Here is a 17,739-nt window from a genome sequence, read left to right on the forward strand (position 1 = left end):
ATGAGGCTCAACACTCAACCATCTTTCTTCAGAATCACTAAGTTGTAGCAGCTTTAAAGGTTGGTTGAGTTTGTAATGACCTCATCTGCAGTGTGTCTGTGTGTTGGTGAGGTTAAAGATATAGATGCAGGTTTACATGTCATTGGTTCTTTGTGTTAGTTTGAGACAGCAAGTTAGCAGAAGTGTTAAAATAATAACTTGTCATTGCACTCACCATATGATCCGATCTCAGGTTCTTCGGCTTCCTTGTCAAGAGCTGAAGCGTTGGAAACACCAGTGAGTGACTCTTTTTACTTGTGTCAAAGTACAATGTACATAACAAAGTGTGATGTGAATAGAAATATGAGGAAAAATGTACTCACTTGATTCAGGTTCCACTTCCTCTGAAAAATTAAAGGTTTAACACACCAGTAAGTAACTCATTATTTTTTTAATCTCTTCCTCTCTGAGTCTTTTCTCTCTTGAAGACAATATTCAGAATTTTCACATACAAACACAGCTTAAACAGTAATAGTCACCAGCACCGCTAGTCAGACGCACCGTGGCAACAACAAGTATGAACTCAGCTAACATCTTCATGGTGAAACTCATGCATATGTTTAAATTTCTTCCTCTCTGAGTTTAAAGACATGTTTATCATGTGGCCTGATACAAATCTGAAGAAAAATGCACTTACTTTCTGTAGGTGGTGGTTCTGTATTAGCAGCTGCCTCTGGAAGAGCGGGACAGTTTGATACAACAGTAAGTGACTCTTTTTGCTTCTGGCGCACAAAACTGGATAAATTGTCTGAATCTGTTTTTACACAAACAGCCAAAATAGTGATACTCACCAGCACCGCTAGTCAGAGCCACCATGGCAATGACAAGCACAGACACAGCTAATATCTTCATGGTGAAACTCGTGCAGATGTTGACCTTCAATAAAAAGACATTAATAATACTTGTAAAGAGAGACTACTCTGAGTGGCTGTCAGTCCATTAAAGAAAAGACAGAAAATAATAAGAGGTAATCACAAACCTGTTGCAGAATTATCGTCTCCTCTTCCTCCTTGGTGATGTATTGAACAGGAGACAGTCTGACTCTTATATACTGTTGCTTATCGTACCATCTTTCCGTCATGTCATCCTAGAACCAGGAACTGAGGACCCGCAAACTGAAAATGCAAACACCAAACACTAACATGAATGCACCTGACACCAGAATCAGAAACAAATTCTGTATGAGTTTTGTCTGTGTTCACTGAGTCTACAGATGTATCAGATATCTCCTAACAATAATTTGCTATTCTTCCAGTTATTTGAAACTTCAGGATCAGAAGTGTTGTCAAGCATTGCACACGTAGAAGAGGAGGAAGAGGCAGTATGAGTTTAGAAACATGACAGTGAACATATACACCCATTAACATTGATGGACATTAAAAGAATGTGTGCGTTAAAGACCATGAGCATCCAGAACAGCGTCATTGTTCTTTGGCACAGGTTATCTTTGTCACTGAAGCTGACTAAAAGATAGAAAACTCTTCTTACAAAAAGTTATTTACTAATTTGGTGTTTTGATGACGAGGAGTCCAAATTCAATACATTTGCTAATGATCAAACTACTGAACTGTCCTTTGTGCTTTCTGGAGTATCTTCATAGAAAAATAACTTGACTTGCCACCCACTTGTACACAACACAAAAACATAGGAGGAGTTATCATTGTTGCGTAAAAGATATCTAATGCAGGTCTGCTAAACTTTACTATGAAGACACTGTCATAGAGAGAAATGTCAATGAAATGAAATAATAATAACACAATTTGCATGTGTATGTGTAAATAATGCCTGTATAGTGTGTTATGGTCAGCTGGTGAGGTGTTCTGTCTCTTTTACATTGGATTTAGTATGATGTTTTTTGCCGAGCTTATTTCTTGTCTCTGGAGACCATGAAGCTTACTTTGACTGTGCTTGTACCAACAGCGCCCAGGTGTACATAAGCCAAATATGTGAAACTGAATCAGGGTGTCACTGAAGAACAGCATGTATCCGCAACCAGCACGATTAAATCAAACAATGTTAAACCAATTATTTGTTTTGGTTGTATCAGGCTTTTTTCAGTAATGCAGACCTTTTGTTCAGAAAGATTACCATGTGTGTGTGTGTGAGCCTTCATTGTGCACTGCACACTTAATTTGACTGTGCCTGCATTGATGAGGTAAAAAGGATATCCACAATCTTTTTTAGATGTTTTAAATCATAAATGCTGAATTATTAGATAATAAATGATACACATGGATTAATGTTGCATTGCAGCCCTTCATGAATCACATAGCTGTTAGTGAGTTCATCACTCTTAACTTAGTTTGTAATGGGTAACTTTGTAATAACCAAGTCACACATTGCTTTGTATCTGTTCCCTTTATTAGTCATTATTTTCTAATGTGTTACATGTAAGATGTGAATATATCATTGAAATAAAGTGAGCAGTTTGAACCCTGTTTTCTAATACTTATGAACGTCTATTTTCACTCAGATCTTTGCGGATCCTGAATCAGAAAGTAAACTTGGATATCAAGTATGCATTTTTACTTTTTCAAGACAAGTTTCAGAGGCTTTAAATAACAGTTTATGAGAGGGTTGGGTGATGCACAGTAGCAGTAATAATAATATTCCTTTTTCTTTAAGTTTATACATATTGACCATAGACTATATAATACATAGAGGAAAGAGTGTCTGTGATGTTACTCCGAAGTTTCTTCTTGTGAAGCTCACGTTGTGGAGGCTCTGGCTGCTCTCATCTTGGCAGTGTCTGATTCAACTAAGTCCTGGTTAATCCAAAAATAGGCAAAGAGGTGGAGGATGAGTGGAGCTGAGATAGCTGAATGAAGCAGGTGCCCAGCTGCTAGCCATCTGTGATGGTACCCAAGTGTCACTCAAAGCAGGCACACCCTTAATCACGTATAACTTTAAGCCTTTATATAATTTTAACTGTGAGTTCACCCCCTATACCGTTGTCATGAATGAGGAAATTAGCTACAGATACCAAACTATCTTTTTGACCAGGCTGTAAACATGTTTGTTTTTGCTGTGCAGTTGGATATTTAAATATGGCTGTCTACAGGGAGTGACTCGCTTTTGGAGCCAGCCTCAAGTGGCCATTCGAGAAACTGCAGTTTTTGACACTTCGTTGATGGTTTCATCTTTCTGCCTGTTTATCTCTTTCATTTTCAGCTTGTAGATTAGACACATTAGACATTTTTTTTTTCTTGAGTAAGATGTCTGAGCTGTTGTAGCTATGAAAGCAGAAGACAACCAATCAACTCTGACTATATACAAACCAAATAAACCAATATCTGAATCTATTCATAATAATGTGTGCTTAATAAAACATAGAATACAATAACTTGTTGGACGTGACAGAAAAGGAAACTCTGAAGGTACACTTCACAGGATAACTGTCCCTTGCCCTGTTTCAGTATTCTGAAGGCTTGACTAATTTTATGACTTGTTTGTGAGACTGTAAAACCCACGTTCCCCCGGAACTGAGTTTGATATCAGTGCAATAATAGCTGACAACAATAGATTTGAGAAGTCACATGAACAGATCAAGGACTAGAGATATGACCAAAGACTGGGGACACCAGAAGTCAGAGTTGGGGGAGCTGCGAAAAACTTAATCTATTCAATGATGTCATACAAAATGTTGTGAAAGATGCATAGTCTTTGCATTCATTTGAATGGCCAAAATATATTTTTTATGCATGGGAGAGGAAGAGAGAGTGAGACAGCACTTGAACTGATGCTGACCATTAACCACCAGTGGAACAGTCCTGTGAGACATAATCAAATGATCAGTTTTTGTGTCCCCATTTCTGTCCTTATGTGATACATGGTTTTGTATGCTAACCTGAACTAATCATACTTAAAGCTACTACAAGGATTTTTTTGTTTTGTTTTGTGAACTTTGGAGGTCCATGTGGACATAAACTGCAGTTTTTTCACTGTTAATTAAACATTAAGTTATGTCAAAAGTGAAATTATCTAAATAACAATCCAAACACAGGTCTGTTTAATCTAATTTCAAAGAGAATCCAACCTTATGGCAGGCATTACGAATAACTATAGCCAGTCTTCTTGTGGACAGTCTCATTAAATTAAGTAAGTCATATACAGGCGTCAGTGATAAACTGACAGCATTTCATAACCAATTACAAACTCCTTATAGTAGCTTTAACATGTTCTTCATTTTAGATTGTCATAATCATTCCATATTAACATTTCTATGCCATAGATATGCATACAAATCTCAAATTTATCATCTGTTTATCCAGCTATTGAGTTTGAGGAACTCTGTATACTGTAAATCTAACTTTCCAGCTGCATATCTATTAAATTGTGCCAAAATTGTACTGCAAGTGTACTTGCAACCTGCAGTGACTTCCAGAACAGCTGTAATGATTGCAATAAATGAAAATGAACAGATAGCAAAAGATAGCACAATGTACATAAACTGTTTTAGAGCTGCTATAACTGGTGTTTGTTTTCTAATCTATTTACATTTTATATATTTTTTTAATTCTATACTTTTTGGATGTGTATATTTTTCTGATTCAAGGAGAGAAGCCATTCATAATTTCATTGTACCTGAATATAATGGCAATAAAGATCTTTCTGATTCTGATTCAAATCTGTTAATGACAAACAATTATAACAATGATAGTGACAAATGACTTGCATCTTTAATCACTGTTCCTCAAACATCACTGACCAAAAAACCACTGAAGGTGGTTATGTGATCAGTTCCCCAAACGTTTGTGTTTGCACCCAAGCGCACGAACACTTGGTCCCCTTGCTGCAGCTGCAAGAACACAGCATTGCCTCCATTATCAGCTCCGTCATGAGATGTACGGTGGTCATAGGTGTTCACAACTATCTCGTTGTTCTTGACGAGGGTTAGACTCACTGGGTGTGATGAAGCAGCGTGATAAAAGAAGGTGAAATAGTAGATGCCTGTAACAGGTGCAGTGAAGATACCTGCGGAAACACAACATTATATTAACAACTGACACAGTTTTGTGAAAGTTCTTCAATCCTTCCTGGGAATGTTTCTGAAACTTGGTGGGTCATTGACAGTGCTCTCTGTATTTATTGCGGGAAACTGTAGCAATTTAATTCATACAGTCATATATATTCCTTCAGCTCTCTGGACCTTTTTCTATCATTGCCACAACATGTCAAAAATAAAAACATTCCAAGTAGCAAATATCTGTATTCAGCAATTCTCAGTTGTTTTCATAGTTTAATAGTTTGCCCTTTTTGACAGAATCACCAAGATCTGGTATGGAAACTCACGGGTATTGTAGCTTCAGCGGCTAACTTTTGGATCGAGAGAGTCATGACTTTGCTTGCGCAGCCATTGGGTGTGTAGTTTTTCTAAATACATGTCTTCACAGTCCGAGGAGTCCAGGGAGGCTGTGGCTGAGGCAGGATCTTTCTGTGCAGCGTTTGCATGTTCTCCCTGTGTATTTTCTGGCTTCCTCCAAAGGTGACTCAAAATTGCCTGTAGGTGGAATCAGTGGTTGTTGATGAACTGGAAAACTGTCCAGGGCGCGCTTGGCTTCTCACCTAATGTGAACTGGGATAGGCTCCAGCCCCCTGCAACCCTTCAAGGATAAGCGATTAGAGGTGGGTGATGGACTCAATCACAGGGCTGACACATAAAGGAGGAAGCCATGGAGCAACCAGCACGCAGGCACATAGAGAACATGCAAACTTGTACCCTTGCTGTGAGGTGATAGTGTTAAACGCTGCATCATGTCAGCATGCTAATATGCTAACAAGATAAAGGAAAAGGGTAAAACACCAGTAATATGACTCTTTATCAATGTCAGTACTTACCAGTGAATTTATTGTAAGCATTGCCAATGTTTGTTTTCACTGTTTTGTAGATCAAGGCAATGTCTGTATTGAAGGGTCCAATGGCTCCACGCCCACCTGTTGCTGCACTGAATATTACCATGGTTTTTTCTATATAAAGCAAAACATTGTAATCATGTTATTTTGTGAATTAGTATATTTCCACACTGTTACATTGTGTTAATTTCATCATGCCGAAATAAGTATGCACTGAAGTCTTTAAACCAGTCAGAGCAAATGTTTTATTTTACCTTTGTTCTTCAGTTCAAGAATCTGGTTTTCACTGTTCCTCAGCCTGATTTCACTGTTCTTCAGCCTGGTTTCACTGTCATTCAGCCTGGTTTCACTGTTCTTCAGCCTGGTTTCACTGTTCCTCAGCCTGGTTTCACTGTCACTCAGCCTGGTTTCCATAGCTCCCAGTTTTTCTCTCATGGCAACAAACTCTTTGAGGAGATCACACATGTCAGGAAAACACGTTTGTGTTACACTACTTTTTTCTGTTTCAGCGGCATTAATACCATCCTGGGCAAAAATCTGTCCACAGAACAGCAACACAAACACTAAAATGGTAAAATTCATCTTCCAAGTCGAATGTCCCTCAGTCACCTAAACTCTGACTGATAATGATCCCTCTGGCTTCATTTATGTTGTTTAAAGATTACTGTTTAACTACTGGCAATTATTAACCTGTGGTACCTTAGAGAAATGTAAACAGAGTATTGATCAACTTTTCACTGATATTATAGTCACTTTGCAAAGAGTCATGTGTTTCAGGGGGTATTATAACAGATCCACAAAGAAACAAAGTTACTTGGAAGAAAAATTTGAATCTGTATATATTCAAATTATGAACCACTGAGTAAAATGTTGCAGTGACACATTTTGCCTTACCTAAAAAGTGTGAAAGTCCACATGTTCTCCTTCTGCAGTCAAGCCAGCAATAATAAATTTATAACCCCAACTCCAAAATAGTTGGGATGTTATGTAAAATGAAAACAGCCAATAATCTGCAAAAACGCTTTGACCTACTTTCATTTTATTGCAATATAAAGACAAGATTTAATGTTCAAATTGATTGACTGTTTTTTTGTAAATACATTATGAATTTGATGCCTGCAACCTATTCCAAGAAAGTTGTGGCAGGGGCATGTTTAACACTGTGATACGTCACCTTTTCCCCCAGCGGCGCTCAGTAATCATTTGGGCAAGTAAGTGGTTGGCTACCGAGGACACTAAATATTTAAATTTTGAAAGCAAAATTCATTCCCATTCTTGGTTGATATACAACTTCAGTCGCTCAACAGTCTATGGTCTCTTGTCATATTTTGTGCTTCATAATGCACCACACATTTTCAATGGGAGACTGGAGGTCTGGACTGCAGGCAGGTCAGTCTAGTGTCTGAAACCGTTTTTTTCTTATGAAGCCACACTGTTGTTTTACCATTTCTGAAAAAGACGACTGGATGGCAGCATATGTGGCTCCAAAACTTGTATGTACCTTTCAGTATTAATGGGGCCTTTGGACTGATGCTGTGGAACGAGGATTTTTCATTTCGGAGTTTTGTCTCCTATGTCCTTGCGTCTGTTCCTCGCATCCCTCTTTCATTTCCTGGGTGGAGCTAAGACGCGAGGAAAGGAAGCAAGTGAAGGAGACGAGGAGACCAGTTTACCAAATCAGTCCTCTATATTCCATGCCCTCTGCTGCTTCCTAGCAGAAGTCTCTCTCTCTCTCTCTGTGTCTCTCTGTGCTTGATTACAGGAGTGGGATCAGGTCTGCAGGTGTTGGGAACCAAGCTGCTAATCATCTCCAATCAACTCTGCTATATAAACCAGGCCTCAACTCCTCCACACTGCCAGATCATATACTCAGCTCCCCAGTCAGTCTAGCGCTGGCCCCTTTGATTCTTTGTGCTCTGTGTTTAAGCTGAGTTACTAAATGTTGTCTTCTGTGTGTGCAGCTGTCCAGCCCAACTCCTGCCTCTGTCTCACTCCTGCCTAACTTGCAACACGCTCTGGATCTGCTGGATCTCTGGACTCACCCTGCCTCCTCTGCTCAATCCTTATCTCACAACTCAGCCTCTACACTCCCCCCTCGTAGAGAAACTAATTCATTCATTAAGTATTGTTCAAAATATATTATTTTACTTGTATCATTTCCCTGCCTTAGTGTTCTGTGGGTTTGGGTTCAAATTCAGTAGTCCTACATAGTCCTCTGTAAAAAGAGTCTCTCAATTAGCAGGGTTAGGATTAGGTGGGGCAAAACATGACGCTGACATTGTATCCTCATGGATCAGCAGACCTATCTCACACTTTAGTGTGAGCCTGGAAAATCATCTCATTTTATTGCCTGTTCATGAAACTGTCCCTCTACTTTGACTTGAAATGGCTTTCATATCTGATATCAATGGATTATGTCAGGGACATGAACTGTGCAGAGGTCACACAAGCAGCTGTATTTATTAAACAATTCCACAAAATACACAATCATTTACATCAGTAATTTGCTCACTTTAATTTATATGCGTATGATGTGAGTACTTTATCAGGTCATCTACATTTCAAATGTCAGAACTACTTTCTTCAAATCTTGAAAAACAAACAAATAAAGATGATCATGTGTGCTTTGAATTTTTAATGACTTTTCAGTCATTAAACAATAAAACAGCAAGCTTCATAACATAAATCATTTATCTGCATTAAAATACATCCCAATTGCCTTCTTTATAAGCCGATATTAAAGTCTGTTATAAATGAATCATTTTTTAGAGATATATGTGTAAGTATTGATTCTTTGTCTTAGCCAAAATGGTAGATTTTTGTGGACTTATCCACTCTTACATCTGACTGACCAAAAAACCACTGAAAGTTGTGTGGTGGTTGGATCCCCACACATGTGTGTCTGCAGCCATGCGCACATACACTTGGTCTCCTTGCTGCAGCTGCAGGAACACTGCGTTTCCTCCATTATGAGCCGTTTCGTGGACAGCTCTGTGATTCTGTGTCATGACAATGTGTTGGCCATTCTTGTAGAGATGCAGCACTGTCCCATGTTCTCCTCCAGCATGATGGAAGATGGTAAAGTAATAAAAACCTGCAACAGGTGCACTGAAGACACCTGTGGATAAGAGGGTGTTAGTCATGTTTAATAGGTTTTTGTTTTTCCTTTTAACTTTTTTTCAATAACTAAATGAAATTCTAAGTCACAGAGTTTAAGACATTCCTTAAGTTTTTTCACATTACTGTCATACAGTAATTGGGATCTTTGGATATTTTAGGGTCCCAGTTTAAAATAATAAATTATAATAAATAATTTAAAATAATGTTCTATGGATTTTGGCAATGTTTAGCTACACAACATGATTTCTCTGACCTACCAGCAAGCCACTGTTTGTTAAAGGGATGAAGTCTTTTGTTGAGAATTGTTGCGTGTTCATCTATATGCAGGACTGAATAACACGTTATCATATATGTTTATTTGATATTTGTAAGCCCGTTAGTATATTTTTATTAATTTTGTTGTTTAGTCCATCTTGTCAATATATTTTAGCACTATTTAGTTCAGGGGCTCAGTAATATCCGTCTTTATCCAACTATTTGAAATGAGGGAAACATACCTCTGTTTTTACAACTACACCCCAGATTCCCATGTATTTTCCATTATAATGTTATGATAGGTCAAAGGTCAAAGTCATTTGAAAACAGTGAAGTATAATGTTAGCAGTACAAATGGAAGTGTAACTTTGTAAAGTGATGATCGCATACATATAAAAAATCATGTTTGAAATTACCATCAGGGGTGTAGGTTTAATCTTAAGATTAAGGCAAAAATTAGGTTAATAAACAGCTTTTTAGTAAACAGTTTTTCTAGTTTATCCAGAGAGTGACAAGTTGACCCAAAGCGAGCTGACAAGAACACGCATTAGGAACACAACACTGTGTCACACAAGACATAACATTTTCAGTGAGTCCCGCTCAAGCTCTAGTAATTTTTTTGATAAACTGTTTAAATAATATTTCTCAACCATAACATGTCAACTCCATAACCCTTTTTTAATTCAGCGCTGAATGAATGAATGTTATTTTTCCATCCTGGACCCTAACTGAGTAATACAGGAAACAGTTTTTGAAATTGTTCCATTATTGAGCAAGAGCGCTGCAGCCGAAAGACACGAAACAAAGCTACAACATAATCGCTCCAGGCAAATTGTGGTCCGCATGAGACACAAAAAATCATGGGCTCCAGTTTGAAAAACACCAAAGTCACCCTTTTAGCCATTCCAAAAAAAAAAAAAAACCCTCACCAGTGGTCATATCCAAATTAAATAAGTGAGTGATTGCAGGTATTTTATGATGCCCCTACCTGTGTATTTACTGTAGGCATTTCCAATATTTGTAATCACTGTTTCGTAGATGAGATTTGTGTCTGTGCTGAAAGGTCCAATCGCTCCTCTTGCTCCTGCCTCTGCGGTGAACATCACCTTTGTTTTCTCTAGAGCAAAAATATTCTCATCTCATTATTTTGTATTTCCACACATTGTGTAATAAATGTTTAATTTACTCTTTCCATTAAACCAATAAAAAGTTTAACTTTCTACCTTTGTTCCTCAGCTCCTCAATCAGGTTTTCACTCCTGTTCAGCCTGGTTTCCATTGCTGCCAGCTTTTCGTCCAGGGTCAGATCCATCTCGTTTTCACACATGTTGGATCGCAGACCGGCTGTGCTTGAGTATTTTATGTTTCTGCAGTGCTGAGACCGTCCTGTCCCGAAGTCAGACTGCAGAACACAACCACAACTGTAAATCATAAGTTCATTCAAGATTGCTTCTCCCTACTTTACAGGATGTGATTTTATGATGACCTGTTGACTTTTCACTTCCATTTGTCACATGCCTTTAGATAAATTTTGCTGTAAGTTTGGGCAGATGCTGGAATTTAACTGAATGAAATTATTTTTTTTTATTTGTTTGTTTTATTCATTGTGTAATAGTTTGTAATATACATTAAAATTTTAACAACTTCTTATATACACAGTCAAAGCTTTTCAATAAAAAAGGTGATTCTAAATGTCTACATGTAAAAGTTCCTTATCTGGCAATGCAAACTCTGTAGTGCTCAGTGCTCAGTTGAAAGAAATTAGCCACAAAAACATAATGTACGTGTTTTCACTCAGGAGCTTTATATAGGTGTCAGTAACTAAAGTGTAAACCACAATTAGACACAAACTGTAATCCATCATATGGTTGAATGATTCTTTTCACTTGATGCAACTCCTTAAGATAAGATAAGTGTTACGGGTCCCAGAGTATGGTACCACAGCAAGAAAGTACAAATCTGTAAAATACAGATAAAATGCGGCAGCAATGAAGACACGAGCGCTCAGTTCTTCATCCAGGTTGCGCCGCTATTTTAAAACTTTCCTCTGAGTGTCAGTTTCTGTTTCAGCCTACAACTGTTTAAGGTAAGTGCAATAAACATCCAAAAATCTGTTGGTCCAAAACACCTCACATAATACCTTCACAGCTGTATTACAATTTCATACTTAAAGCAGCATTCTCGTGCAGGCGATATCACTTGTATAAAAGTGCATCAGGGCTACTGGTAAAGATATAGTGCAAATAACAGCATTTTCCTTATCTGCTATGATTCTGGACATACACACTTAAACATCACTTCCACTCAAAGAGAAATGTAAACTATTTCCAATTTGACACCATTTGGCTGTAACCAGATTTCACCATAACACTTTACCGTTTAACTACATCTTGTATCAGTGTAAAAAATTTAAACAACCTATTTCACAATGTAAACAGTTGCGTAAATAAGTGCATTAACAGAAACATTAACTCTCTTTCTTTGTAAAGCAATTAACAAAATAACTGTTTCCTGTCACACCTTCTTTGTAATTTCCCACATGACATTAGCTTTTAAGGAGTTGAAATTGGTAACTTTCACCAAGTACTGACCTCTGACCTGTTAAGTACAGATTAAAATGCAGCAGGAATGAAGACAGGAGCGTTCAGTTCGTCATCCAGGTTGTGTCTGAGGAGTGGGCGGCAGGTCCCGCCTTAAATAACCCGGGGCACAACTGCTCCCCCTTCTTCTTCTTCTTGTTTCCTGTCTGCGTTATCTTGCCTTTTTCGTCATCACACCTCACACCTCTTTCCCTTTGAATTCTATAAAACCATCTGCCTGAATGTAATCATAATGGTTATTTTCTATATAATCCTTTATTAAGTGCAGATGTAAAATAAATCCTTTATTTGTTTTTTTTTTGTTGAGCAGTGTGAGGTCAACACTATCTGGAAGTATCCAAGGCTGTATTACTGTGTGAGAAAAGTTTTGCTTGGGTGTTGCTTACATTTACCATATTTCCTTCATATTACATATGAAAGATAAAATAACATTACTGTCATGTACCTCATTACAGACAATTTTAAACCTTCAAAATGAAAGTATATTGTTTTTCAGCTAAATAAATCAATTAAACACAAAAGTGGTTGCACAATTTTTGGTGGTTGCACAGCTTTTTTGCCTTTATTACAATATTGGCAGCTGGAGATATGACAGGAAAGGGGGTAGAGAGAGGGGGAATGACACTCAGCAAATGGGCAGATTTTTAAGGTGTAGTTGTGTCTGAGAGTGAAACAAGACAAAAGATTAGAAAATTCTTTAAAAAACAGTTTCACAGTGGAAATATAAATGAAAGTTATTTCTCTTTATAAATGACTTAGACTGCTGGACCACCATCTAAGTTCCTGCAACATGTGAGCTAAAATGTATCACTGATAGCACCTCCTGTTTGCATTTATCTCTTGCAGTGTCAAACTGTGGAAGATGATCAATTCTGATGAATATTCAATGTATTGATTAGGGGATTCTTTGTCTCCAAGTAGTGAGGAAGATAACTGTAAGGTGGAGTGTAAAATCAATGGGACATTGTACTCAGACAGGCTACTGTGTTTACACATTAACATCTGAAGAAGAAATGATTGAATCAACATTGTCATGGAATCAGCAACTGTTGTTTTTGTGTATAAGGCAAGACGCTGTGAAAGACCTTCAGAGAACACTGGTTCTTTCTGTGTGTAAAATAAAACATTCAGATCACGTTACTTTGTAAAGTATTTCCAGAGTCCTCTCAAAAAAAGCATCAGTTGTTTGTGTGTTTGTGATGCGTAGATTTCAACTGACTTTTATGTCAGGAGACAAACTCTTTCACATATTTTATTGTTTAGTTTGGAGGATTTGCTTTAATTAAAGTGCCTAATGAATTCCTGGAATAAAATCCTCCACTTTACCTTTGTTTCTCAGGTCCAGAATCTGTTTTTCACTTTCCTTCAGCCTGGTCTCGCTGTCCTTCAGCCTGGTTTCCATAGCTACAAGTTTTTCTCTAAAGGCACCCAACTCTCTCAGGACATCACACGTGACAGGATGGCAGAATTCACTATTTTTCTGTGTGAACAGTATTACCTTCATCCTGGGCAAAAGTCAGGCCGCTAAACAACAGTGCAAACATAAAATGGTGAATATGTAGCTTTATTATGTTACTCTGAAGTATATGTCATCTAACTGTTCCAGCTGTTTGAACAATGAGGAAATAATACATTTACTAGCAAACTATTTTTCTTGCCAATTGTGACTGTGTGGCTCAAAGAACATACAGGGCATGTTTATTAGTTAGCACCTTTCAACAACATGTCAATTCAAAGTGCCTTATATAAAACAGTAAGACAGGATGTAAAGGAAGCACAAGGCAATTGAAAAAAGAAATCAAATGAATACATACCAAATTTGAAAAGAGTATAATAAAATATCACCATAATCATTCTTCTGTGAACATCAAAGTTTACAACAAATGCAAAGCACAGTGCACCAATAGATTAATCACCAATTAATAATTAATCCAAAAACACCAGAGGTATTGACACTGACAGGGAACATTTTACTGCAACACGAATACTTTTACTTTAAGTATATTTATCTGATAATATTTCCATTCTTTTACTTCAGTAAGGTTTTGTGAATGCAGGACTTTTACTTGTAGTGAAGGATTTTTACAGTGTGATATTACTACTTTTGTATTAGTAAAGGATCTAAATACTTTCACCTAGCAGGAGTAACATCATGTCCATACATTGTCTGGACAGACAGACAGACAGACAGACAGACAGACTGCAGCTCAGCTAACTTCAGACAGACAGAAGGAGGAGCATCAACTTAACGTTACAGTGAATGAATGATATTAAACTTGGAGAGGAGGAAACACAAGTTTACCTGGTTACTGTTCACCCCATTCATTCTTGACATGTTATTTTCTCTTTCGCTCTGCTTCATCCTCTCATCAAAGTCATAAACCCTGACACTCACTTTGACACGAGGAAGAGTTGGGGCCCTTGCGTACCTCCTGGGGCCCTACACAACTTGCCTAGTAACAAGGGCCGTATAGGGCCGACCAGCTCTGGGGACTGGTTACATCGTCTTTTCCTTTCATAATGTTTCAGTACAGCATGTAAACAGAAGTAGAGCTCCTGCACTGCTGAACTGTACTGGCTGTTTTCTTTCCTACCAGCTGTCTCAAGAGACAAACAACCCTTATGTTTTTGGTAATATGTAATGCAGAAGTCAGAATCATTGGTCAAAACATGATTTTAATTATTAGACACAAATCACATTTATACAATTCTCTCTCTCTAATGTATTGATATTTGTTACATTTCTATGGCATGGATGTGTATAAAATCTCAACTTTATCATCTTTTTATCCAGCTTTTGAGTTTGAAGAACTCTGCAGACTGTAAATGATGCAAATAAAAGGACTGAGAAATTTGACTTTCATCAAAAGTTCAATCAAAAAAGTTCAAAAGATCGACAGACTATACAAATTCAATAGAAAGACACTAAACCTGCACTAAAATGCATTTAGGTCTGAGTTATTCTTTTCGAGGAGGAAAAACTAAATGAGCTCCCAGATTATTAATTCTGAACTGACCTTCCAGCTACATATCTATTGAATTGTGCACAAATTGTACTGCAGTAACCCCCAGAACACCTGTAATAATAATCATGGAATCAGTTAAAGTTAACAGATAAAATTCTGAATTGCCTGATCATTTCGGCTCTGTTAACGACAAATAATAACACTGGTGCCTCAAACTTCACTGACCAGAAAACCACTGAAGGTGGTAATGTAATTGTTTCCATAAACAGTTGAATTTGGGCACATGCGCATATACACCTCATCCCCTTGCTGCAGCTGCAAGAACACTGCATTGCCTCCGTTATCAGCTCCGTCATTTGATGTTTTGTGGTCATAGGTGTTCACAACAACCTCGTTGTTCTTGATGAGTTTTAGACAAATCAAGTGTGTTGAATGGGCGTGACAGAAGAAGGTGAAGTAGTAAATGCCTGTAACGGGTGCAGTGAAGATCCCTGTGGAAACACAACATGTTATTCAAACAACTGACACAGTTTTGTAGAAGTCCTTGAATCCTTCTTGGAGACCTGGTTGGATCACACTGACAGTTCCTCCTCTGTTTATTGCACTACAATATTGCAATTCAGTGGCTAAAAGTATATTCTTTATTAAGACTAATACCACATGAGAAACGGACTAAAAGTGGAAGGAAAATACTTACTTAAATGCTTCATTCTCTGTATTGAATTGTTTTCTACTGCCATTGATTTCCTCCTCCTACATCTATCCACAAACTAACCATTTTAACCATGTACCTAACTTGTATATGCTCCATGTCTTGGAAAAAGAAAAAGTAACTGACTAAAAGCTGTTAAGGTGAAAAAAGTAGTGGAAACAGACTCAGAGTCACAACTATTTTGGTCCATTTTTTTAAAGACTAAAAGTTATGTATGTAATGGAGGAGGCACAGATGATGGCAGAATTGCTCTCAAATGTCTAAGATGAGAAACTGTTTACAGTATGAAGAGTCTTAAAAAAGAAAAAAGGAAATCGAAACATAAAACATCAGTAGTATCAGTTAAGCTTTATCATACCCTGGACAACACATCTGAAGAAAACTGATGAAAAATCTTTTAAGATGAACTTCACTGTCTGCAAATCAAATTAAAAACCCATCTCCTCCTTTGTGCCTTTACCTTACAGACCAGTCATTCCCAAAGACTGGGTCATGACCCGCAGGAGATTTTACTCACCAAACAAATAAAAGGCTATGGAAGAAAATTTCAAGGCAACTTACTTTGGTACATTTTTTAGCCTAACTCAAACTCTTAACTCAAGTTTAAAAAAGTTTTACCAACTAATAATGTTTTGTTGAGATAATTAAATTTTCTTCTTAACATAAACTTGGATCATTGAGTTAATAATTTAATACTGTCAATAAATAACATTGCATTTACAAGCACCCAAATAATGACGAATCAGTTTCACAGTTCACTTTGAATAATTCTGGAAATCTTTTTTTTTTTTTTTGAGCCTATAAACTTCAAAGATTCAAGTTTATCTAAAGAAGGAAAGTAAATTATCTCGACTACATGGGCAAAATGTTTAAAAATAATCTCAAAATTTAAGAGTTTGAGTTTGATTCAAAAACTCAAAAATCTGTCACAGTAAGATGAAAATTTGAATTGTCTCAACTTGATGAGAGGGAATACAAATAATAAGATGGTCTGTTAATTCAGCCTAAATATATTTATTTCTCACTTATAAAGTATTCAACATGTGTATATGCATGCGTCAAGAGACAATAAGATGATGTGGAAGTGGCACCAAAAAATGTCAGGAAAGTTCAATTTATCAAGAAATTAACTCTTTCCATGATTTATTGATAAGGTATTGAGAATTTGGTCGTGACGGTTTGTTATTTTTAAAAAGTGTGTCCCCAGAAAAAAGTTTGGGAAAAACTGCTATAGACATATCTACATTATTATATTTTGGTGTCTTCACTACAGCATAACACTTTACTTGTTTTTCTGTAAATAAAGAAATTACTGACAAAACCATTACTTACCAGTGAATTGACTGTAGGCATTACCGATGTTTGTTTTCACTGTTTTGTAGACTAAAGTTTTGTCTGTATTGAAGGGTCCAATGAGTCCACTCTTACCCTTTGCTCCCGGACCTGTTGCTGCACTGAATACGACCATCGTTCTTTCTATGTAAAACAAAACATTGAATTCGCATTATTTTGTTAATGTATCTTACTTCCATACTGTTATATTTTGTTTATTCCATCACTCCAAAGTCTTTAAATCCATCAGACTAAACGTTTTACTTTACCTTTGTTCTTCAGCTCAAGAATTTGGTTTTGACTGTCATTCAGCCTGGTTTCACTCTCCTTCAGCCTGGTTTCCATAGCTCCCAGTTTTTCTTTCATGGCACCAAATTCTTTCAGGAGATCACACATGTCAGGAAAGCAAAATGGTATGTCAGTATTTGTTCCTATTTCAGTTGTACTAACACCATCCTTGGCCAAAATCAGGCTCCAGAACAGCGACACAAACAGTAAAATGGTGAAATTCATCTTCCAAGTTCAGTGGTGGTCAGTCCTCTAAATTTTGACTGATGTGATCCCTCTGGCTGCTTTTCATGTTGTTTAAAAATTACCTGTTAATTTTTAACATCAGATTTAACCTGTGGCTTTATTGCAAAATATCTGTTTACTGTTTCAGTGGGCGTGCAGTGAGGAAACAGTATTAACTATATTTACTGGAAATTGATTCACTTTTGGATTTCAGACAAATATAAACAGAACATTTCTCAGTTTCTCACTTTTCACAGCAACTTTGCAAACAAACGTGTTTAAGGGGGTATTGTAGCAAATCAACTGAGAAATAAAGTTACTTGGAGGTGTAGGAAAAATATTACATATTG

The 17,739-nt window shown here is 37.1% G+C and overlaps 3 protein-coding genes and 1 long non-coding RNA gene across 4 annotated transcripts; all 4 read right to left on the bottom strand.

The window, feature by feature from the left end:
* Positions 1-592: 592 nt before the first annotated feature.
* Positions 593-1,123, bottom strand: LOC146305921 (uncharacterized). Its single transcript, XR_014769028.1, has 3 exons — positions 1,019-1,123; positions 831-915; positions 593-712 (listed from the first exon to the last, which is right to left on the bottom strand). It is a non-coding gene; the product is annotated as an uncharacterized LOC146305921 (long non-coding RNA).
* Positions 1,124-4,699: 3,576 nt separating this feature from the next.
* Positions 4,700-6,489, bottom strand: LOC146305922 (caprin-2-like). Its single transcript, XM_084711960.1, has 3 exons — positions 6,147-6,489; positions 5,878-6,006; positions 4,700-5,013 (listed from the first exon to the last, which is right to left on the bottom strand). Exons 1-3 carry the CDS (start codon positions 6,472-6,474, stop codon positions 4,733-4,735), a joined length of 738 nt encoding a protein of 245 aa, XP_084568086.1. The 5' UTR covers positions 6,475-6,489; the 3' UTR covers positions 4,700-4,732.
* Positions 6,490-8,333: 1,844 nt separating this feature from the next.
* LOC146305923 (complement C1q-like protein 2) lies at positions 8,334-12,011 on the bottom strand. Its single transcript, XM_084712306.1, has 4 exons — positions 11,858-12,011; positions 10,491-10,668; positions 10,256-10,384; positions 8,334-9,010 (listed from the first exon to the last, which is right to left on the bottom strand). Exons 2-4 carry the CDS (start codon positions 10,591-10,593, stop codon positions 8,730-8,732), a joined length of 513 nt encoding a protein of 170 aa, XP_084568432.1. The 5' UTR covers positions 10,594-10,668; positions 11,858-12,011; the 3' UTR covers positions 8,334-8,729.
* A 3,031-nt stretch (positions 12,012-15,042) lies between these two features.
* Positions 15,043-17,442, bottom strand: LOC146305924 (complement C1q tumor necrosis factor-related protein 3-like). Its single transcript, XM_084712305.1, has 3 exons — positions 17,146-17,442; positions 16,877-17,020; positions 15,043-15,323 (listed from the first exon to the last, which is right to left on the bottom strand). The coding sequence occupies exons 1-3, from the start codon at positions 17,387-17,389 to the stop codon at positions 15,043-15,045; spliced, it is 669 nt and encodes a 222-aa protein (XP_084568431.1). The 5' UTR covers positions 17,390-17,442.
* Between the last annotated feature and the right edge of the window lie 297 nt (positions 17,443-17,739).

The sequence above is a fragment of the Lutjanus erythropterus genome, chromosome 23, assembly GCF_056507025.1.
Source record: "Lutjanus erythropterus isolate fLutEry1 chromosome 23, fLutEry1.hap2, whole genome shotgun sequence".
In the NCBI taxonomy this organism is placed as follows: domain Eukaryota; kingdom Metazoa; phylum Chordata; class Actinopteri; order Lutjaniformes; family Lutjanidae; genus Lutjanus; species Lutjanus erythropterus.

Coding starts and splice junctions, on each gene's coding strand:
- LOC146305923 (XM_084712306.1), bottom strand. CDS start 10,593: ATGTGTGAAAACGAGATGGATCTGACCCTGGACGAAAAGCTGGCAGCA. Junction 10,385..10,490: donor TGAGGAGCTGAGGAACAAAG/GTAGAAAGTTAA, acceptor TTTTTGCTCTAG/AGAAAACAAAGGTGATGTTC. Junction 9,011..10,255: donor TGCCTACAGTAAATACACAG/GTAGGGGCATCA, acceptor TCTTATCCACAG/GTGTCTTCAGTGCACCTGTT.
- LOC146305922 (XM_084711960.1), bottom strand. CDS start 6,474: ATGAATTTTACCATTTTAGTGTTTGTGTTGCTGTTCTGTGGACAGATT. Junction 6,007..6,146: donor TCTTGAACTGAAGAACAAAG/GTAAAATAAAAC, acceptor TGCTTTATATAG/AAAAAACCATGGTAATATTC. Junction 5,014..5,877: donor TGCTTACAATAAATTCACTG/GTAAGTACTGAC, acceptor GTGTTTCCGCAG/GTATCTTCACTGCACCTGTT.
- LOC146305924 (XM_084712305.1), bottom strand. CDS start 17,389: ATGAATTTCACCATTTTACTGTTTGTGTCGCTGTTCTGGAGCCTGATT. Junction 17,021..17,145: donor TCTTGAGCTGAAGAACAAAG/GTAAAGTAAAAC, acceptor TGTTTTACATAG/AAAGAACGATGGTCGTATTC. Junction 15,324..16,876: donor TGCCTACAGTCAATTCACTG/GTAAGTAATGGT, acceptor GTGTTTCCACAG/GGATCTTCACTGCACCCGTT.